Source organism: Lupinus angustifolius, chromosome LG14 (assembly GCF_001865875.1).
Source record: "Lupinus angustifolius cultivar Tanjil chromosome LG14, LupAngTanjil_v1.0, whole genome shotgun sequence".
In the NCBI taxonomy this organism is placed as follows: domain Eukaryota; kingdom Viridiplantae; phylum Streptophyta; class Magnoliopsida; order Fabales; family Fabaceae; genus Lupinus; species Lupinus angustifolius.
Window position 1 is genome coordinate 355,721 of NC_032022.1, and position 23,896 is coordinate 379,616.

Below are 23,896 nucleotides of genomic sequence, written 5' to 3' on the forward strand. Positions count from 1 at the left end.
AAGTTCAGTTCTTTTTTTCTTCTTCTTTATTTACTTCCACACATTCCCGTATGAATAGTTAGTTGATCCGCATTTTCATTTCAAAAGGAGGACCAAATAACAATGTTATTTGATTTTTTGAGAATAATTTTATTTAATTTGTTCATTTCAGTTAATCTTCATTTATTTTCAAAGATGAAACTTATTGTAACTCATTGTCTATATTAATTGTGGGTCATGGTAACAAATGTACGAAAACATACAATCTTCCAAAAACACCATTCGGTCTCTATCCCTCTATATGTATATTAGGAATTAACAATTCGAGAAAAGTCAAATGTGAGACTCCTAACATTGTCGTCATCTTTAACGTAACTCTTTCTCTAAAAAAGGCTTCATTCACCTATCTCTATTTGATAATGTACCTTAATTCAGCCTATAGGTAATCATTTCCGTGACACAACTCTCAATAAAAGACATCAATTGTTAGAACTTAAGCACATAGGGTGAGTCCAACCGAAAAGACTAGTCCATTAGATGAGAAAACCTCATGACTTAAATATCATATTAAGTTTATTATTCTACTCGATATGGGACTCCTAACAATGTATACTAAAGTTTTAAAGCTAATATGTATGCTAATATGTCAAGATTTCAAAGTAGCCTAAATCATATGTTGACCATAATTGTTATCACGTTGATCATAAATGGTTGCAATTGGTTATTAAGGTTTTTCAAGTACAGTTATTTAAAACTTTGGTTTACACCTCAAACTTAACTTCTTAATGTAGAAAACCCACACGATCTAAGGCAGTGTGAAAAGACAAAATTCAACATTCTTGACATTTGTCTAAACACATAATTATTTTTGTATTCTTTCTCTCATAGGAAGATATAATCTATCCATTTGCTTCGAAATTCAATTATGTTTATTTCCATATATGTGTCATCTTTTTTTTTGTTATTGCAGTCATAATTATGGTTGTGAAAAGATTTTGGATGTAGTAGTACATAGTAGTCACAAATCATTTATTATAGATGAGTCCACAATTGTGGTTGCAAAACAATTTCAAACAATTGTTATCGATTAACATATAATGCTACATATGTAGCACAAATGAATTGGCGAGCTCCTTCGAGACCCTCTTAAATTATTTCATGAAAATAAGAGCCTTTGACTGAATTTACCGTATAATAACATATTTGAGTTTGAAATGCTAGAAGAAAATGATGAAGAGCATTTTTTTGGAAGGAATTAATATCACGGGGTTATTTGCACTTTCTTTATAAATTTTCAGTGTATATCAATTTAATCCCGAAAAATAAAATGATTAATTTAATTCACATATGATATTTTTAGATTATTTTATTTTGAGTTTTTCAAATTTTCAAAAACTAAATTGGTATACAATAATAAATTTCACATTACCAAAAGTTAGGATTTAAAATACATTTTTTCTTTTATTATTCAATTTTGGTAGAATAACATGGATTTAATAGTGTCACGGCACGACTTTCGATTTCAACCTCTCATAAAAGATTTGGAATTATTATTACGTTTTCTATGGTTAAAATATTAACATGTCGTCTGCCCGTATTAAAATGGTATCACCGCTAATCACATAGACTTTTATACCCTTAAATTATTTATTAAAACAAAATACTTTTGTTTTTTATTTTTATATGTGACAAGAGTTCATCTTGTTCGTATGTATCCATATGTGCAATAGAGAAATCAAAACTACGTAGTTCTGGATAAAATATTAATTCAATGGGTTGATTTAATTTTTTTATAAAAAATAGATTACTTTTAAACATGGGAATTAATAGCCAATGTTATATTTAAATTTAAATTTTAGAAATAAATTACTTTAAAAATGGATGAGTTAATAACAAAGGTTTAACGGTGGTCATACAATGCGTTTCTTCTTGAAGTGGGAAGGAAGAAATGACACGACTCACGACCATATTATCAAATCATATCAAAATATTTAAGATTTAAATTTTATAAATAATTTGTTTTTTAGAAAGTAGAATTAATAATAATTGTTTGATATTAGTCATGTGTTTCCGCTTAGAGCAAGAAGGAAGATATGACATGTGTCACGGTCATACTGTCAAATTCTGTTAGGAGTTATTTCTCCATGCACTCATTTATAGAGTGATAGTTGTGTCAAAATAGACATTATTGATATTTATACATCATTATATTAACATTCTATATTTGATTATATCCATGTGATAGTTATTAGATGACATCTACTATGTGAATCTGATATCTTATGTATTGTTTGTATACCATATGTGAAAGTACTTACTTTCATAACATTTTAGGGAGTACATGACTTCATAGAGAATGATCGTGTCATCGTCCAAAAGAAAGGAAAGACAATCCTTATAGTTAGGTAGTGTGTCACTATGATATGATGTTGATATAAACCCTCCTAGGGCAGCCTTTGATCCCAAGGGCAAGAGAAGTCATGATGGTCCTACAACTAGGGCCAAGACCAAGGCAAGGGTCCTTAAAGTGTCAAAGGACACAATTGACCCGTGGAGCTGGATGATCTAGTACAAAAGGCTATGAAGGTAGAGCAACAAATTAAGAGGAAGAAGTCTAAGTACTCCTCTAGTACTTCAAGGTCCCACTCTTGGAAAGATGAGCAAAAAAAGGAGAGCCCTAGGGCCAAGGAGGTCGTGGGCAGCCACAAAACCACCCAACCAGTCGTGGAGACCAATAGGAAGACTAGAAACATGAAGTGTTTCAAGTGTCTTGGCCATGGTCACATTGCCTCTCAATGTTCTACAAAAAGAACAATAGTGATCACTAATGGTGTCGTTGAGTCCCAATCCAAACCATCTAGTGAAGAGGAGTGTGATGATGATACATTCATGTCTGATGGTGATATTCCGATGATGAGGAGGCTCTTGGACAGCTAATTCAAGAGACATGAAGAGGGCCAAAAGTACAATCTATTTCACTCAAGATGTTTGGTCCAAGGCAAAGTATGCATGTTGATCATTGATGGAGGTAGTTGCACTAATGTGGTTAGCCAAAGGCTAGTGTCAAAGATAGACCTTGAAACTAAACCACATCTCACTCCTTAGCGAATCTAATGGTTAAGTGACGTGGGTGAGTTGGTTGTGGACAGACAAGTCATGGTACGCTTCTCCACAGGGCAGTACCATGACGAGGTCTTATGTCATGTGGCTCCTATGGAAGCTAGCCATATGTTGTTGGGGAGACCGTGACAATATGAAAAGAACACTAGCCACAATGGTTTCACCAACAAAGTCTCATTTATGCACCATGGTCACATGGTAGTGTTAGCCCCTCTAAGTCCTAAACATGTCCATGAGGACCAAAAGAAGCTAAGGGCTAAGATTGAAGAAGAAAAGAAAGAAAGTGAGGCAAAAGCCAAGTTTATGGCCGAACCTACACTTGACATTGTTCCTACTCCCAAGGCTGAAATTTTTTCTACACTTAGTCATTCTTTGAAGGATCATGGCAATGAGAGAAAGAAGGATAAGAATGAAGACAATTCGAGGACGAATTCACTTGAAGAGGGAGGGGATGATGTAAACCCTCCTAGGGAAGCCTTTGATCCCAAGAGCAACAAAAGTCATGATGGTCCTACAACTAAGGCCAAGGCAGAGGTCCTTAAAGTATCAAAGGACACAATTGACGTATGAGAGGGTATGTGAGAAGGGCATTTATGTCCTTAGGTTATGTTCCAACTTAGGTTTTATTTTTATTTGCATTGATTCCAATAAATGAGATTGCATTCTCATATAGTTTTAGGATTTATTTCTATCTTAGGCATTATTTAGATTGTTCAAGTATTTTAATTCATGAAATACGAGATTAGGTTTTATTTATCAAAGACCCATTCGTGGTCAAGTAGCCTTCTAGGCACGGCTCAAATCAAAGGAAGATATCATGGTTACGACATTGAATATAAGGAGCTTAAGACAAGGCAACTAGAATGTAGGAGACTCAACAAAATAATTCTTATTGTCCTTGAAGATAATATTGAAGGATTCACTCATTCAAAAACTAATCACAAGCACGGCTACAAAGAATGGAACAAGGAGATATTAAGTTGTTGCTTGTTGGGCGACTACAAAGAAGGAGAAGATTAAGTTGAACGGCTACAAATAAGGAAGCAAGCCAAGATTATATTTGGTAAGACAATTGATCATCATCTATCATAAGAATTCGGCCAAGTAAGAGGATTAATGATCAAGCCTTCATCAACTAAAGATCACACAGCTAGTTGGAAAATAAAGCTGAACCAAGACTTAGTCAAGCTCCCTCAAATCAAGGACCAAGCAAATCATCTCATCCAAACTGTGGGGACCTCTTCAAATCAAATTCAAACCGTGTAAGAGGATAATATTATAACTCACCATTATTTACATGAATTTAATTAGGAGTTACATTATTATTTCAAATCTATTTTAGCCTAAGTTTAATTAGGATTTTTTATTATGCAAGTTAATTAGGACTTAGTCTTTTATTTCAGCCCAAGATATTTAGATTGCCTATTTATGTAATTGAATTGTCATTAATAAAGTTAAGTTGAATTTTAATTAAATTTGAGTTGTTTTAGTTGAGAGCACTTCTCCTAAACCCTACCCCCTTTGGCGGCCATTGATGAGCTTTTATCAAGCTTCTTAAGCTTGTGGCAAGCAACACTTGACTTATCAAGCTTTCATGCTTGTGGCGTCTTCCATCCCATTCTTAATCCACTTTTACCTTCATCCTACAAATCATACATTTCACCACCCGTTCTTCCATCAATCATCTTCATCCCTAATAACTCAAACCTGCTGAAAACACTTCCTCTATCCCCAACCAAGAACATTAACTCTAAATCTCATATCCAATCTTGATCTAAACCTTATACACATTACCTCACTTAAAATAGCCCCAATATACATTCTAAACCATACAAACCGTGACCTACCCTAAACACAAAACTCTAACCTAATTACACAACACCAAACCGAACCTAAATAGCCCTAAAAGACCCTATTTTCTTCCTAAACTGAATTCACACATTCGCAAACCTAGGATCAAGCTAAAACGATCCTTACATCAAAGGCAGTCCCTAGAGGTTGTCATCAGATGTAGCACCTGAAACAGTATATCCTATTTTATGCTTGACAAATTGAGAATTTTATATTGTTTTTGAATGATTTGTCAAGGTAATTCCTATTGGTTTTGAAGTTCAAGTTCAGCCTTGCATGAAAAATATATTTCACATTTTTCTATATGGCTTTGCTTGTGCCATAAATCTTTTCTCAATTTGTTTATTTATTTTAGTTTCGTTGTCAATGTTTTACAATAGTGGTATCAGAGCAGTTCTTTTCTTCTAGCCTAAGATATGACCTTACATACCTCTATTGTGGAACTCTGTTAGTCAGATATGGAGTAATTAAGGATATATATGTGTTTAATCATACATTGTGACATGATAGTTTCTACTACAAGTCTCCCTAATAATCACTCCTAACCTTGGATAACAATCCATTCTTATTTGAAGTATTTTTTATAGGTTTGTTTGCTATATTTTGCAATGAGTGAAGAACAATTTACTCATACTGACTAGGATTTATAGTTATCCTAATGATGGTGCAGTCGAGAGGGAAGTATTAATTCGTAGTGTTAGGTAGAATGGGATTGACTAAAGTTGTGAATAATATGCGAATGAACTCATGATTCTATTCATATGTGTACCTAGAATTAAGTTGTGTTATAAATTCTTCACTAAAGGGAGAATGCCAAGTCGGTTAGATATACGACTGTCGAAGTTGTATTGAGATGATTTTGTCACCTCTGAGATATAGTATGAGGAGTAGCCACCTTGATACTTGTAACTCGTTGGGAGACTTATTAAATTAAAATAACCTTGAAAATTTTAATATATTTACTAAAATATCCTCTGTATAAACTTATTAAATTAAAAAGGGGATATTTTTACCACTTTTTGGTACACAATGTTAACATGTTTCTTTATAAAATATAGTGGACTTATATTAAAAAATCTTATTTATATATGTATAATATATATAAAGTGTGGATCCACTTACTCCTCAGTCTAGCCATCAAATCTAGGGATATATAATAGTTTAGAAGTAAGTTTCAAACCATTTGATTTTCTTAGAATTGATGACTAAGATATGAAGTAAGTTTAAAAATTTACTCTTTGAGTAAGTGGATACCCTCCAATATATATAGGAGATATCCGTTTATACTCAAGTTAAGTTATATTCGATCCCAGTCATTAATTTTCTTAAATCAATCAGACCAAATGAGTGAAACTTAAAAATTACTTAAGATTTCTCTTTTTCTCTCTCATCATTTATTTTACTCACCTATTTAGTCTGTTGGATATAAAAAAAATAAATAACTGAGATCAAATGTAAATAATGTAACTTAGCTTAAGCGTAAACGAATCTCTCCTGTATATATATAAACGATTGTCTTGGTTTTTTTGTTGAATTATAAAGCTCAATTAATGAAACACGTATTAATTAATTAAAACAAACATAATTACACGAGGTAATTATTTATATTTACCTAAAAGTACTACATAAAAATTATTTAATGTAGAAATTTGAATAATAATACATAATAATTAAACAAACTAATAATTTTACCAAAACAAGTCCCATTCAATCCCACAGCACTCACTTCAATCATCATTGTCCATCACTGAATTAGATCTCACTATGCCCTTTTAGATACAGAGAGAGAGAGAGAGATAGAAAGAGAGAGAGAGAGAGAGAGAGAGAGAGAGAAATGTCAAGGGGTAGATCTGATTCTGGGGTTTGGTTAAGATGGTGTTTGGTTGTATTTGCAGTTATCTCAGCTTTAGCAGTGTGTGGCCCTGCACTCTATTGGAGATTCAAAAAAGGAATCACTTTTCATAATTCCAATCTCTCTTGTCCTCCTTGTCTTTGTGATTGCCCTCCCCCTTTGTCCCTTTTCAATCTTGCTCCTGGTAATTCATTCATTTCTTACTATTTTAGTAATTATCCCATTTTCAAAGTTTTCATTTTTTGTATCAAAATATCATTTTTTATTGATTCTATTTATTTTTGGCCCTTACCCATTTTGTGGAGTTTGAGGTTTTCAAAGTTTTGTTTTTTATTTATTTGGGGTTCTCATAATGGTCCAGTTTAATGCTTTGTTGTGATTAGTTTGAGATTGAAACTAGTGCAGATGGAAGAGTTTTTATGTTATGTTATGATCTATGTTTTTTATTTTGTTGATAGTAGCGGGATCTACAGAATCAATATATCATGTTAAATGTTTGTAATGGTTATTGGAACTACTGTGATGTTAGATTTAACAAACATGATTTGGGTAGTAATATTGAAAATCATGTCAATCTTTATGGATAATATGTTTGTTGTGCATGGCTTGTGATTCTAATAGAGTTTGAAAATCCGTATGAACACATTGTCTTAGATTCAAGTCCTGTGAGATTGAATCTATTTATTTATTCACATTGTTTTAGAAAGTACATTTCCTGTTGAAACTTGAAATTTGTGTGTAGTTTCAAAGAAATTGTCGTGTCACGATGATGAAAGATTATGTGCTCTATATGAATTAAGATAACTTTATGATTCAAGGAAAGAGAAAATGAAATAATTTTGAGATAGAAGAGAATGACTGAAAAATGATTTTATAATGGCCTTGGCGCCACGGAAGGTTGCTACTTAGTAACCACTAGGTAACGGGTTCAAATCATACATACTTTAAGACTTGTCTTATATTTCTCTTACGCTTGACTTGTGATCTATATTCTATTCAATTGAGCTATATCTTGTTTTCTCTTAGTTCTTATTTTTATCCCTGGTGTTAAAATTGCAAATGGTAAACAATTTGATTACTGTTCATAATGATAATCGCAGAAACATTTATTTTATGACTTAAGATACCGATGCAAATGTTACACTAAGCCATTATGTCTTGGTATGGTAAATGTCAATTTTGTTATGTTTCGGACTCTTTTTTACGTGTGGTGTAAACATCTACTTCTATACTGATTTATTTTCTTTCGTTTTGTTCTTATACAGGGCTGGTCAATCTCTCTGTCTCAGGTTAGAGTTTCTTTTGATGGCTTTTATGAGTTTTATCGAATGTATAATTATACATGTTCTTTATTAGTATGTTTTTTATGCGAACTCTTTCCGTCGTACCTTTCATGATAATGAGAGGACGATTCTAGCCAAGCAATCTGAATAATCTAATTCTTTATCTTGTTTGTAAGGTTTTTTGCTGTCAATTTTTTGTAGGATTTCAATTTTTGCATTGAACAATTATTAAGAACTAACTACTAAGGACTTGAACAATTAGTAATAGCTAACTGCTAAGAACATAAACAACTTAGAATGGCCTTTTATTTGGCCTTAAGGATTGGCTGATATTTTACATTGTTAATCGAATAATCGATTTGCTGTTCGTATAGATGATTGGAATTACACATTTACTGTAGTAATGTATACTGTTAAATTAAGATGTGAAAGCGGTGGAAGAGGTGCCATTGCTTTGTCCATTGCAGTATCATGATGAATATAAGATTATGCCAGCCATTCCGAGCTTTTAAAGTTGAGATGCACAAAAGTTATAGTTATTTTTGCTGCTGATAACTGCTTATCATATGAATGTCATATTCTGTGCTGATCAACAGATTGCGGAAGTAATGACCCCGATCTAAAGGAAGAGATGGAGAAGCAGTTTGTGGACCTTCTCACAGAGGAGCTTAAGTTGCAAGAGGCGGTTGCTGAAGCCCATACTCGGCACACGAATATAACTTTGGCTGAAGCAAAAAGAGTGGCATCTCAATACCAGAGAGAGGCAGACAAATGTATTACCGCAACTGAAACATGTGAGCAGGCAAGGGAGCGTGCTCAGGCCATCCTCCTAAGAGAGAAAAAGATTACTTCGGTCTGGGAGCGACGGGCACGACAAATGGGCTGGGAAGGAGAGTAAATGTAAAAACTTGCTATTTATATTCTTTGTTGTCATAATCATGGTTTTATTTTACACAAGAATGAAAGCAAAATTCTTGAGTTGTTAGCCAATTTAGTTTAAAATTGTTCTTATACTCAGAAGTTGTATTGCCTATAAGCTTGTATCAAACAATTTTTACCTCACATATGATACTAATGCATACACATGCACTATTACCACTATACTAATGCATACACATGCCTTTAATTACTTATGTCAAATATTGATTCAAACAGTTTCAGCTATCATTGTAGTTGGATTGTTACAAAAGCAACATGTTTCATTCATAGAAGAGTTCAGATAAAGTTGTGAAGTAATGCATTTCAACTTTCAAGGTGGAAATTCTATATAATGTGGCAACAAATTCTAGACCGCTGCTACCTAGGACATGTTTACAGTAAGAAAAAACCATAGTTTTCACTGAGATTCAATGTTTGAGAGGATTGTTTTGTATTAAACTCTCTCTTATTGTGCCATTTTTTTCATTATTAGAAAATATGTAGAATAATTCATAAAATTGCTTATTGTCTAGCCATAGAAATAGAAATAATATCAATTTCATCTCCTCCTTGATGGCGATGTTGTGGATCGGAGAGTCGGTATGGTGGACCGGAGAGTCGGTATGGTGGATCGGCTATCGGAGGGTTAATGTGACGGTATATTGGTATGAGTCATTGTGACCTTTAAATAAGTTGGTATTTACTAAAAATAAATTTATATTATTCTATATTTTATTAAAAACGAATTTGATACGTGTCTTGATATTTATTTATTTTATTTTATTTTATTTTTATTTTTGGATACTCTACGGATACATATCTTTTGCGAATCTGAGCGTATCCATGTCGGAACCGACACACGAGGGTGTTCGACGAATCCGTACTTCAGAGCATGGAGTCACTCACATGAGAATAATGTGCTACTGTGAGAAATGAGAGCAATTAATATGAATCATTAAATTTTTATTTGAACGGTCAAGATTAAAAGATATGTGCATATGACTTTTTTAAGTGACCAGACCAATAACAAACTTTTAATTCTAATCATCTATGATCGGCCGTAAGTGCATCCCCTTCCTATATAATAATATAACTAGTTGAAGTTGGTAATTCCAATTATATTTGCAGGTAATTTCAACCTTGGGTGTTGTGCTAGAGTTCTCATGATTCATTGAATCTTTTATGGTGATGATTATTAATTGAATCTATGTATAGATAATCTAACATAATATTCTCTCAATAATTTATGTATCCACTCTCTGCTTGACTATCAGAACAGATCTTGTAAATTTGTTTCAGTGATTCAAATATTCATGATTATGTAAATCTCAAGTATTGTAAAGATAACTCCATCTGAGGTGTGAAGCTTTGTGTTAATTGCAATTTCCTCAATTTTGAGTTCCCAATCTTTTGCTATCCTTTGGTTGCAATTTGGTTTCTGCATTTAAATTCATTAAAAGTTGTTAAAAAGATAATGAAGTTTTTGTTAAAAGTTACAACCCGGTAAGTGGGATCATCCACATAAGTTGAACGATACTGTAATGCTCTATTATAAATTATGTTTATTGACAAAACATTAATCTCCAAGTCTTTCTTTATTACTTTTCCTATAGTTTTTCTTGGTCTCCCTATCAAAATTAGATTAGCTTTCATTTGATTTACTCTCGTTACGAAGGCTTTTACAAATCTCTTTCATCAATGTCCAAACCATCTAAAGTGCAATTCTATATCATTTGTGTTCATAAATCGTGCTTGTTGGTGCCCTGGTCCTTGTCGATTATTTGTTGCATGGTCGAAATAGAATGGAACAATATTCTTTCTCTTTTTTAGACTCGTATTCTGACATGTCTATCAAACTCCGTCATTCGAACAAATGAAAATTGCAACAAAAAAAAATGTTAAATATAAAAAAGAGTACCCAAAATGGGATAGAAAGATTGATTTTAAGTGTTATTTATCAAATCACTTTCATGACATTGAAATAGTTAACACTTTTACATAATAGAGTTCACATGAGCTGCATTCCATTTTTAACTGTCATATTTTTAGACCAAGAATGTGTAAAATGATTTTTATAGTAAAATCTCCACATAATCTAATTAACTTATGTGAGCAAGAAATAACACAAGTAAAAAATACAATTATTGAAGAGATGGAACAAATCATAAGGGTAATTAATACTTGTCCATAATGAAACAAGAAAATGTTTACCAAAAATTAAAAGAAAAGAGAATAAATTTGGTAGCAGGAAAAAAAAACATAAGTACATAAAAGAGAAACTACACAATGAAACATGCTCCATAATAAATCAGATACATGATCCAATAGGGTAGGCATCAAATCCCATTTCTCCATCCATTAATGTCAAATCATGCTGCTCCTGCATTATAAACACTCTTTTCCTCAATGATGAAAAAAAAAAGACAAACAAAAAATATGTATTTTCTTTCTTTATGATCAAAGCTAAAACCAAATTATAAGCCATAGTAAGGTACTTGTAAACAAATTGGTAGCATTTTTTACAATCAAATTGTTTAACTTGCCATGAACTGTTTACTACATTGATATTGTTTGCTTTCACTTTTCAAGATTTGCATCATTAAATAATTCATTCCAAGAGCAGCAAAAGCTTCAAAATGAAATGACTTGCACAATTAAATTTTGCTCTTTCTAGTAAGATCTAGAGAAAAATATGTAACAGGTGCCAAAAATGCTTAAAATCGCGAACAATCATTAACACAAGCATCTAAAAGCAAGAACCAATACTCAAAAAAGTGATTGTGCTAACATTATAAGCATCTAAAAGCAGTGCAAATCAATTATTTCAATGGCAAAAACATTTAAAGGGGGAGAGGGATAAAACTAATTAATTTATTCAAGAATGGAACAAATTAAAGTGGGTTACTTAATCATACCCTTTTGACCATTGCACCCATTATCTCATCCAAGGTCCCATAATTATTCTGAATAAATCCATCTTGGGACTTCATTTGCTCCATAATGTAGGCATCGTTTGACTTGAATCTTATATCCGAAGAAAGTTTCTCGGCTTCATTGCACCGGTACATAGATGGGGAAGCCCCATTTAGTTGGCCAAACAAAGATGTGTCAATTCTATTGCTGCAAATTGAATTATTTTGGTTTAAGCCATGCCCCGTAGAATTCGTCACTCCAGTATGAGAAACCTGTGAATTTACAGAATCGAATGGACGACTCATGTTTTGGTTGTAGTCCAGTCTATGTTCTTCCCATCTTTGTCGTGGTGTGTAACTTGATGAAGGCTGTAGAATATTCCCAACGAAGCCTTCTTGACATCGCAGCTCACTTCTAGAATCCTCTAATGGAACAGAAACCGCCATTCTGGATGAGAAATCAACTGAACTGTTGCCCATAGGAGTATTCGAGTTGGAAACATTTATGCCAGCGGAATGCAGTTCGTCATTATTGAAAGCCTCACACAACGGCAAAGAATTGGCAGGAAATTTGGACAACTGAGCTGCACTCTGCCAGTTTTCATTACACCGATTATAACCCAGCAAGTTAGAAGAACCACATAACCCGACATCAAAAGATTCGGTGCTCAGAGGAGCTGCTCTAACAGAAGACTGATTTCTAAATGCTCCTGAATGCATTTGGTGTGAGTTTCCTTGTAGCATCGAATGATTATTTGAGGCACAAGGTAGAGAATTGTCGGCACTACCAACAATAACCCTACTGTCTTGGAAGCCAGAAGCGACTGTAAATCCACTCGGATCAACTTGACCTAACTGTGTTATACCCGTTGTACAATTGCTTTGTTTAGACGGTGTAAGCTCAATTGATGTCGGAATGCCATGCAATAAACCCGAGCTTTGATTTGAGGGATACATGGATGGCTGAATGCTTCCAACTGTGCTTAATGCGCTGTTAATATTTTGAGGCTGAACAGACCGGATTAATGCAGAAGAACTAATTCCTCTCATGTTCAAGCCAGCTGGGGAATTCAGCCTACCGTAAATTCCACTTGATGCGTATGATGGTAATGTAGTGGTTGAGATCCTTCCTGATCCAGACGAGGCGCAAAAATCTTCATATCCATCTATTGAACCCATCCGCAGGTACGAATCACTGCCACCGAATGCAGCAACCATACTAGCTTGCTGGGTTGCCTTTCTCAGATAGAGTCTATATTTCTGCAATACAAAATGGCAGTGAGCTTATCAGTAATAATAACTAGAAAAACGTATATTATGATATGAAACATGAAGAGTTATGCTCTAGCAACTCGGGATGCACATATGCAAATCAACAAACTACTGCAGGAATAAAGATGCACATTTCAACTTGAATAAACAAATTATACTTGAGACTCGGTTAAACCATGATTCGACCCATGATGACCAGTGATGGAAAACATGCGTCTAAAATCTTAAATGCCACATTGGTAACAAGCTATTCCTTTTGGATTTGAGCAAACCCATTTTATCAAAACATATAATTAAAAGAAATATCTATTTATTCCATACATTATCATTAAACAATATCTAGAGAATAATCAGATCTAAGAAATCAATACCATAATTTGTCAAGGACTAAATAGAACAGTTAAAGATAAACTACCTGCAGATGACTTGCCACGTTTTCCCGTGTAAGCCCTTCAACATTCATAAGGTCGAGTATTTTCTTTGGAACAGCCTCTGCAATAACAGGTGAATATAAGAATTTGAGATTCACAAGACAAACAAGACGACAACGTTATATATCTTCATAAACAAATTTTCAATTCAACTCACTTTCAAGGCCCAGCTGATTAACCGCAGCAACAAATTTTCTATGCAGCTCAACTGACCAAACTACACGAGGCTTCTTCTGCGCTGAGGGGTCATCAATCTCTTCTCCATCCCCTTCGAGATCATCTTCTTCATCCTCACTTTGCTCCTTCCTTCTCTTACCGAGAGCTCTATTCTGATCTGCACTGCTTTCTGATACGATTCCTTGACTACCTTCCCCGGCAATATTAGGAGCCCTCTCTTCCTTGGAAGGCTTATCCCCACCATCAAATTTTTTTCTTCGCACTACATGTTGCCATATGTTCTTCAGCTCCTCGATTCGAACAGGTTTCAGCAAATAATCACATGCACCGTGTGCAACACCTTTCATCACCAGCTTTGTATCACTATGTGCTGACAACACTAAAACAAGATGAAAATATAATAATTGTGAGACAGCCAAATTAAACAAGGTGGATTGAAATTTAGGAATATCTACATTAGTTATACACCGAAAACATAAGAATAAGAAGTAAAGATCGGGTCAAAGACATGTCAATAGAAAAGTGTATAAGCTTACTGATGACTGGTAAGTCCATTTCAAGCCCCACCAATTCAAGGAGCTTAAATCCATCAATGTCTGGCATATTCACATCACTAATAACAAGGTCAAAGTTATTTCTATTTTCCCTCAACATTCTCAGAGCCTCAATTGCCTGATTAGTTGTAGTAACTGCAACAACAGATACCAATCAGATATATGATTAAGCATAGCAAAAAGAACACCTATTCGTAACTATCAAATAGTTGATCATACAAAGTCGGTGATTAGTTGGCTGTAATGTTGCAGTTGCGGTGACCGCTGCAATTGCGGTGACTGCTGCAGTGGACCATATTTAGATCAAATCAGGCCGCATCAGACCGCGTTGAATTCAAAAATATTTTTTAATCGCAAAAATAAAAATTCACAGTGCAACGACTACAATGACTGCAATCACAGCAAATGCAATCGAAACTGCAGTTTAAAACACTGTATAAAGCCTAAACAGAATGGTGCAGTAAGAGTTCTACACTAATTCAACAACCCAAAAACAAAATCATTACAAAAATCTGAAATTTGAACCAAAGCTTTTAACTTTTATTAAAATTGAGCATTCTTAGTTTTCTACCATTACAAAGAAACAATTTTTGAATTAAAAAATCCAAGATAGTACAAGAATAATTGATATTACTATGTTAAGCATACTGAATGAGTAAAAAAATGAAGTAACCAACCATGATACTGGCATTTGCGTAGCAAGGTCTCCAAAACTCTGAGGCAAGTTGGGTCATCATCAACTGCAAGAACACGCATACCCACAGGAAAAGGGTCACTGACCCCTTCTTCATCCACCACATGACCCTTATGATTCTCCATAGTCATATTAAGCCACCACAGTAAGACCAAAATACCCAGAAGAGAAAAATCAGAGATCACAGTTCAAAGAGCCAAAAAGATCAAATTTTGATAACAGAAACTTCAGTTCCAACTTCCAAGATGCCTCTTTTCACCAACACAGGACCACTACAGAAAGAGAGAGAGAAACATAAGAGAGAGAAAACAAAGAAGGAGAGAGAATGTGGGAACTAGAGAGAGTAACTAAACCTATAACAAATGATGACAATGATGGATTGTAGCCAAAACAAAAACAAAACAGAAATCTTTTAGTATTTTAGTGAAAGTTGTTTCTCTCTCTGTCACTATGTTCTGCAATTTGTCCTTCACTTTTTTCTACCCAGAAGAGAAGGAAAAAAAAGTCTTTGACTTTAATTATTTGTTAATCACTTATGCAAAATACAAGAATCCAATAATTCGATTCTTGCTTCATTCACCTTCTTTTTATATTAGTTTTCTCTCTCTTTTACACGCCAATGCCACTAGAACATTACCTTAATTTGGACCCCATTTTTAAGGGATTGATGTAGTAGTAATGCTCATGTTCTCATGTGATCCACTTGATCAATAAACATACCCCACAATGCTACTTCTTATACCCCACTAAACTAATTTCAAGTCATATGATTTGTTCAAATGATTTCAATCATGTTTATGATCAAAAGGTTTACCTTTTGAGTGTAATAGTTATGTACATAAGATTTTGTATGCTCAACACATTACATTTATATTTTTTCGAATAGTCAATAATAAATAATAATTAAAACATGAATGGTAATGACATAATAATAATGTATTTTTTTCTCTTATCTTTTTTGGGTTAAAAGTAAGGTTTGATGATTGAGTTTGAAATTATGTGACTTGTGAATAACAAAGAAAAATCTCCTATAGAATCTTGGTATGATTATGTTATCATGTCATATTAAATGTTTTTGTTATTTAAGATGCTTGCAAAAGGAATATATTTAAAGAAATATAATTTCCAAAAATAAATTCTTTTAAGAATCCCACGATTTTAGAGATCACAAGGACATTAGTTTTCTGAATTTAATTAATGTCATCATAAGAAACCAATTTTTTCGCCCTTCAATTCAGTGTTATTAAACTCGGATCGGTTAATGACTCGGTCCGGGTATTGGGTCAATGAGTTACTGGTCCAACCACTGGGTCAATGGTTGGACCGGTTAACTCGGTTTACATTAAAATTCTAAAAATTAATGATACTGTATAACAATATTTAATAATTGTATACTCAAAATTTAAAAACATTAGTGTACCTAATTAAAAAACCAATAAAGAAAATTTTAATACTATAAAATGACACAAGCAAGTTGAAAACATTATCAAATAATATATAAATTATACTTTAACTACAACAAAAATGTACAATAAATTTAAAATTTAATTAAACAACAAAGATTTGGTTATAACGTAAGATAACAAGTGACAAACATAATTACATATAAATTAAAAATATTTGACTTTTCACCTCATCAATTTGGTTATTTTTTTTTAATTTTGATTGACTCGGCCGGTCTAACCGGTCTGATCATCCAAATCATCAGTTTTACGCTTAAACTAACTGAATCAAGCCAATTTTAATACAAAACCAGTTAGATGAGAGACTCGAACCGGTTAGATGACCGGTTCATGGTTGAACCGGTCTGACCGGCCGGTTCGAGCCGAGTTTTATAACACTGCTTCAATTATTAATTACTGTCATTGTCGACTAAGATGAGGTATTGTCCCCTAAAATGCAAGTTAGTGACTAGATTAACAAAGATGGAAAGTTTTTAATCAAAATATTTCATTGCTCTTTAGCATATACTCTAACGTTTTAGAAATTACTATTACACCAATATCATAATAACAATTATAATGAATATAATTAAAAGTAAATCACACTAACATCACACGAGTATTTTAGTGAAATTACATAAATCATTCGTTCAATTTTTTTAAACATACACAAACTACAAACTCTGTAAGAGAGATAAGTGTAATTTCTTAAAAAAATTATGACAAATGTAATTAAGTTACACAAAATATGATATAATGTGAAAACAAGTCTGTGAAGACAAGTCCAAATAGTATATTCATAATGAAAGTGTACGATGACTCCCAAACCTTATATTTCCATTCATTCCCCTCTAAAATAGAACACCCAAACTAACCCTTAAGAAATCTGTAAAGAAATACAATTAATGTAAATTTGAAAGTTTAAGAAATTTGGATATAATTAAAATTAATTTAAGGAGATATCAAGGTATCCTCGGGTTAATTGAATTAGAAAAATATGAATATATTGACAGCATATGAGTTTTATATACTGTTATTGTATTATCTACCATCCAAATTTAATCAAAATTGACTTCAGAAATCCAAATAAGTGATAGATAATGTAGTGTTTATATATAATCTTAATAATAATGTATAGATTTACACTCTAATTAATATCGGGTCCAAAGAGATATAAAGTCTATGATTTTGATTATTAATATTGTGTATGTCATTCTATTTATCATCGTTTTTTATCAGTTAAAAATATATTTAAATTAAAATTTTAATAATTAAATATATATTTTTTGACTAATAATGTACATGTATATATAAAGTGGTATAATTTTGAGGATACTAAGATGTCCCCCTTATGAAGACGACAATTTATGATTTTAGACTTTTCTACTTAATGTCTTGCTCAGGTTGTTTAGTTTTTTTTTTACTTATTTGTAGTAACTAGTTTTTAGTTTTAAATTTAATTATATTATTTATATAATAAAATCTATTTAACAATTTAGTAAATATATGAAATGGACAAGGTATGTACTTATTATTATGATTATGGAATCATTCAAAGTTATAACTAAGATAGAAATATGTCATGTTGTGATTTAAATAAATTGCCGTCTAAGTGTAACAAGTATATCTTAAAATTAACAAATATAATAACAACAACTAGCCAAATTACCTATAGGATTAACATATTTCTTATTTATTGTATGAACATATTATATAATTAATATAAATATATGATAAAGTTGTATAGGTTAATTTGTTAGGTTTAATAAGCTTTTTAAAAAATATGGGTTTGTGCTATTTATGTTAAATATGTTTTTGAGAAGCTTGAGTGTAACATGTTTAATAAAAAGGTTCAGTCCACATTAACATAGGTTAGGTATAAGGTCATGGATAAAGAGTTTAGTTTGTTTCCACTCTTAGTTGTAACTAACTTCAAATATTATTCTCAATTTAATATATTTTTACTTAGAAGCAATTGTTGCATCATATTGGTTGCTAATAATCAAATAAAGGATAAATGATAAATATAATAGAAGAAGATAAAAAGATTGTTAATTATATTTGACCAATTATATCTACTTCTCAAAAGTATTTAGTGTCTATTGATATATTATTATATATATGAATTATAAACTCAAACACGTCAAATTAGGTTTATAGAATACATATATAAATCTTAGTATCTCAACCCAATATTATGTGCCAAAGACTTATATGGTGTTTCTAATTGGTGCTAGTTATAAGAAGGAGTTTAAGTCTAATGTATGTTGAAATATATTTTGAACTATATTTTAGTATTTGGATTGATATTGTATTAGGTTAGTTATGGTTAGAGTTAGTTTTAGTGGTTTTAGTAGTTTTAGTTAATTAAGCTTTGTTTAAATGTATATATAGTTTACTTTCATTGTAAACTATCACTCATTCAATTTAATATGATGAGGAGAAATGTTATTCAATTCAATAAAGCTATTATTCTATTCTTTCTCATTCTTTCTTCTTCTTCAAGCTTTAAGTTTTTCTTATCTTTCTCATTCATGAATTTCTCGTATTTCTTGTTCATAAAAAATATTTGTCAATGTCTCCTACCATTTTAACATGGTATTAGAGCATAATTATCTTTTGATAGTTTTCGTTTATGGTTCCATGAATCCTTCATGGAAAACTTCAATCAAGAACATGGTGGTGCTTTCTTTTTCATCTCAATGGCCTTCTTTAGTGTTATCTTGCTTCCAATAGGTGACAATGTTGCATGTGGCAAGACTATCTTGATTTATTTGATTGGTAGATTCTTTGGAACTTCCCTCATTTCTGCCTTAAGAGTTGATCTTCTTGTTTCTAATGGAGAATTTGCATTAGTGGATTTTGGCGATGTAGTTTCTGATAAGCGTTTCTTTTCTACATTGATTGGTACTTTCAACTTGTCTTTTTTTTTTGCTTTGCCTGGAGCTTCTCTTGCATATTTTCTTCTCTTGCTTATTTTCAACTTTCTTGAATGACAATGGAATACTGCATTCACTACCTTTTGCATTGAAACTACCATCTAAAAGAATGCTCTCAATCTTCAAATTATTGCCAAATATTTCTGGATGAACACCTTTATGCAAGAACTGGATGTGGTGCTTTTAACTAGGACATACTATCTTTCAAGGTGTCCTCAAAATAATTTGATCTATTGTAGTAACGGCTCCAGTGTTGGTTCTTCAACATCCAATGTTTCTTTTCAACATATGGTAACTTGCAGAGTTGGGTGATGTCTTCCTTACAAACCCCAACTCCATTATTAAATTTCTAAAATAGATGATACATCTATCTTCAAAATTTTGCAACCGTGCAAAAGTTATTCTTGGACGGTTCTTTTAGTTTCTTGATATTTACTAGTACAATAATGTGTCCTTTGCCTACTGCCAATTACATCTATTTCATTCATACTCTATTTCTTACCTCTCTCATATACACAAAATCATTATAGTGTGTTTTCATATTATTGAAACATCATTTTAGGATCAAGATTTTGATCCATTTTCTCTCTTTCATCATCAATGGTTGGTTCGCTTCTGTCCATGGTAGTTAAGCTCAGATATAACTTCTGTCATGGATGGTTAAGCATTGGATGATTAGCTTATGTTCATGGTGGTTAAGCAAAGATATAGCTTCTGTCATGGATGGTTAAGTATTTGATGATATAGCTTCTATCATTGATGGTTAAAAGTTGTTATTGCTTCAAATCAATTCCAAGTTGGGAGTTCAGAATTTTCACTCGTCAGCTTGAGGGGGGATATTAAAGATATTTTAGATGTTATTTTTGGAAGATGATTGTTGGTTAGGAAATTAGGAATTAGCTAGTTAGGTTTGTGTTAGTTGCTTGTTTTACAAGTTTTCTTGTTTTTCTCTTTTCTCTTGTATAAATAAGTCATATTGACTCACTTTTTCAATTCAATTCAATAATCATTCAATGAATGATTTTCTCATTCTTTATTTCTTGCTTTATCAAGATTCATGCATGACTCTACCATTTTAACATGGTATCAGAGCTTAAGACCCATTTTTCTTTCTTTCATTCATTATGGTTGGTTTGGTTGGTTAAGCTTCTATCAAAATAGATGGTTAAGATTTGGATGAAGTTGCTTCTGCCTATGGTAGTTAAGCGTCAATATTGTTTCATATTCAGATTTCAAGACTGAGAGATAAGGATCACTCACCAACTAGAGCAGGTACTAGAGTATATGATCATGTTCAGCACAATTATTTCAAGTTTGGAATGCATGATACGTTCCAGCTTGAGGGGCTGTTGAAATATATTTTGAACTATATTTTAGTATTTGAGTTGATATTGTATTAGGCTAGTTATAGTTATAGTTAGTTTTAGTGGTTTTAGTTAGTTAAGCTTTGTTTAAATGTATATATAGTTTACTTTCATTGTAAACTATCACTCATTCAATTCAATATTATCAGGATAAATATTATCCAATCCATTAAAGCTATGATTCTATTCTTTCTCATTCTTTCTTCTTTTTCAAGCTTTAAGCTTTTCTTATCTTTCTCATTCATGAATGTCTCATCTTTCTTGTTCATAAAAAAGATTTGTCAATGTCTCCTACCATTTTAACAATGTATAACATTGATTTCTCTCCTTCATTCCAATCATAGACAGTGTGAAGCTTCTTATAATAATATATTTCAAACATTTCCAACAATCTTTGCAATGCTTGAAATAGATGATTATCCCACTCATTGGGAAATATACGCAACAATCTTCACTTTAGAGAATGTTCGCTTTCTCCACCATGTAAATGCTTAACTCTTGTTAACAACTCTACCACATAAGATCATGCCTCGTTCAACATAAATATTTCCGAGTATCCTTGAAATATTATCAATAATCTAGCTCTCCAAAATTATACTTGAGCTTCTTGTACCGCCGTCTAATCGAACACACCACCTAGATCTTCATTCTTATAAAGTATTTCGATCTTATCAAACTTCTAAATCAATATTCACCAAACCACTCTCTTCAATACTCAGTCGAGCTGGGTCGTGAAGATTAATTGAAAGCCTCAACATATGCCAACATTGAACAAACCAACAATCATAATTCAAAGACCTATCATACTCCACCTAAATGAGTATATTGCATCATAAGCCTTGCATCAATGTCAACCAATGCTCGCAATGCACCCTACATGTCTACCAATACATGTGTTATGTCTTAGCATCCAAGTCAATGTCCATGATAAACTATACATCAAATTCAATAAGTGTCCATGTGATCTTGTGGATCTGCTAGCAATTAACATCTTTTTTCATGGTGCCACAAAAATTCCATAAGGATATATCACTTCTCATCTCATATGAGATTGTCATCTCCAATAGTTAAAGAGATATTGCTAGCACCTGTTTAAGAGCGTGATGCTCCACCTATTTAAGAGCATGATGCTCCACCTAAGTCGTATCTCCACATGGGTCCCTATCTCCATATGGATCCATATTTCTAACTAGGTCCACATATCCACTTAGGTCTTAATCTAATACATGGATTTATGGGGTTCTCGGTTCAACACGACTCTAGTCCCCACCATTGTCTCGATGTGTTTTCTTCTTCTTCAACTCATCTGGTTTATCTCCACGTAGTACCTTTAACAAACCTTCCCTAGCAAAAACATTCTTTACCCCATTTGCCACAACCCAAAATTACCAAATCCATTGAACTTATCCACCATGAATTTGACAATGAGTTTAGAATCATCTACCAATATGCTTTGAACGAATTGCATTGGCTATAAACAATGAAATCAATGGCATATAAGAAATATAAAAGAACAAGACAATATATTTTGTTAACGAGGTTTGAGTAATTTTGCCTACGTTCTCAAGAGCATTTAATGTCTGCTGATATATTATTAGAGAATAAAGATTACAAGTTCTAGCACCCCAATTAAGTTTCTCAAATACATATATAAATCCTAGTATCTCAACCTAATATTATGTGCTTAAGACCCATGAGATGCTTCTAATTGGTGCAAACTATAAAAAGGCACTTGACTCTAATATATAATTTTAGTTTATCTCCTCAACCACAATACTAGGAATGTTGAACTTAGTACATTTCACATTGTTAATTTGAACAATACAGTGATAATTAGTCAAAAATATATTCTAATATTAATTCAACATTTTCTACTTTCATGGATATTAATGTCGTTGAATATGTCTTAATCACACAGAGACTTCATCTTTTTAGAGTAATGTGTTGGAAAATAATAATGCCTCTAGATTTTTTTACATTGAGAGGATTAAGGTTGCATTCATAAATATTATATTGGTCAGGTTAAGGATTGTCATAAGTACAATAATTAGGAAATTCAAAAATGAAAAAAAAAACATCATAATTTCTATTATACAAAATATCTAGTCAAAACTTTATATATTTACTGTGTTAACTGTTGTCCTTAAAAAACTGGTTAACCTTCCTCAAATTATATAATTAGCATAAAAGATAGCATGATATCAGTTCGAGTTTTTTTTACTTTAAAAATATTAATGGAGTGGACATGTGTCTTAAATCTCAATCACACATAAACTTTAATATCTTTAAATTTATCTCATTTAAAAAAAACAGAGAGAATCAATCTCCATTGAAATTTTGTTTGTAATTATATCTTGTTTGATTTTTTTATACATAAATAATATAGAGAATAAAGAATATCATCGTATCATGAGATAAATTATCATTTCTAACTAATAAAAGTATAATATATGTACTGTTTTGTTCAGTTTTAAAAATATTTTTGAGAAAAAAGATTAAATAATAAATATGTCATGATTTTAGTAGAAGAATAAAGTATTTTTTGGTATAAGGAGATAAATTATTTCTTAAGCCAATAAAATCATGACATATGTCATGTTTGATCATTTTCTACAAAAATATTTCTAAAATTAAATAAAATAGTACATATATCATACTTTTGTTGACTAAAGGAGATAAATTATCTTCTGGTACGAGGAAATAATTTATTCTCTTTTTTTTATTAGGAATTAGTAAGGGGAAAACTAAAATTGAAATTACAACTTAGTATTACACTATTATTACAAAAACTAAGAGAAAAAAGTAAAACCAGTGTCGGTTGTTACGTCGTAACCAACTTCCAAGTGCCAAATTGCCAACACTAAACAAAACAATCCATCTCACACTACATGCTCTAAATAAAAAACACTAACTTAACACATTTTAAATTTAAAAATTCAATATTTAATTGCAACAACATGATTAAATATTTGCACTTGGTTTCAAAAAAGTCAATCCACTTTTATAGGTAAGTTTTCATATATCTACTCTCTTCAAATTCTAATGCATTGAATCTCCTTATATTTTTAATTAGTTTATAAACCTATGAAATCGAACATAAATCCTTTA

At 32.0% G+C, this 23,896-nt stretch overlaps 2 protein-coding genes across 5 annotated transcripts; one reads left to right on the top strand and one right to left on the bottom strand.

Annotated features, from left to right (window-relative positions):
- On the top strand, positions 6,654–9,186 carry LOC109326179. Of its 2 annotated transcripts, XM_019558866.1 has the most exons (4): positions 6,654–6,986; positions 8,068–8,091; positions 8,682–9,010; positions 9,110–9,186. In XM_019558866.1, the coding sequence occupies exons 1-3, from the start codon at positions 6,785–6,787 to the stop codon at positions 8,981–8,983; spliced, it is 528 nt and encodes a 175-aa protein (XP_019414411.1). In that variant the 5' UTR covers positions 6,654–6,784; the 3' UTR covers positions 8,984–9,010; positions 9,110–9,186. The 2 variants fall into 2 exon arrangements, with proteins under 2 accessions (XP_019414411.1, XP_019414410.1); XM_019558865.1 differs by having other exon boundaries at positions 6,655–6,986; positions 8,682–9,186.
- On the bottom strand, positions 11,133–15,601 carry LOC109327139 (two-component response regulator ARR12-like). Of its 3 annotated transcripts, XM_019560188.1 has the most exons (7): positions 15,397–15,601; positions 15,027–15,315; positions 14,332–14,484; positions 13,776–14,174; positions 13,603–13,679; positions 11,919–13,175; positions 11,303–11,383 (listed from the first exon to the last, which is right to left on the bottom strand). In XM_019560188.1, the coding sequence occupies exons 2-7, from the start codon at positions 15,172–15,174 to the stop codon at positions 11,312–11,314; spliced, it is 2,106 nt and encodes a 701-aa protein (XP_019415733.1). In that variant the 5' UTR covers positions 15,175–15,315; positions 15,397–15,601; the 3' UTR covers positions 11,303–11,311. The 3 variants fall into 3 exon arrangements, with proteins under 3 accessions (XP_019415735.1, XP_019415734.1, XP_019415733.1); XM_019560190.1 differs by lacking the exon at positions 15,397–15,601 and having other exon boundaries at positions 11,133–11,388; positions 15,027–15,388; XM_019560189.1 differs by lacking the exon at positions 15,397–15,601 and having other exon boundaries at positions 11,133–11,405; positions 15,027–15,388.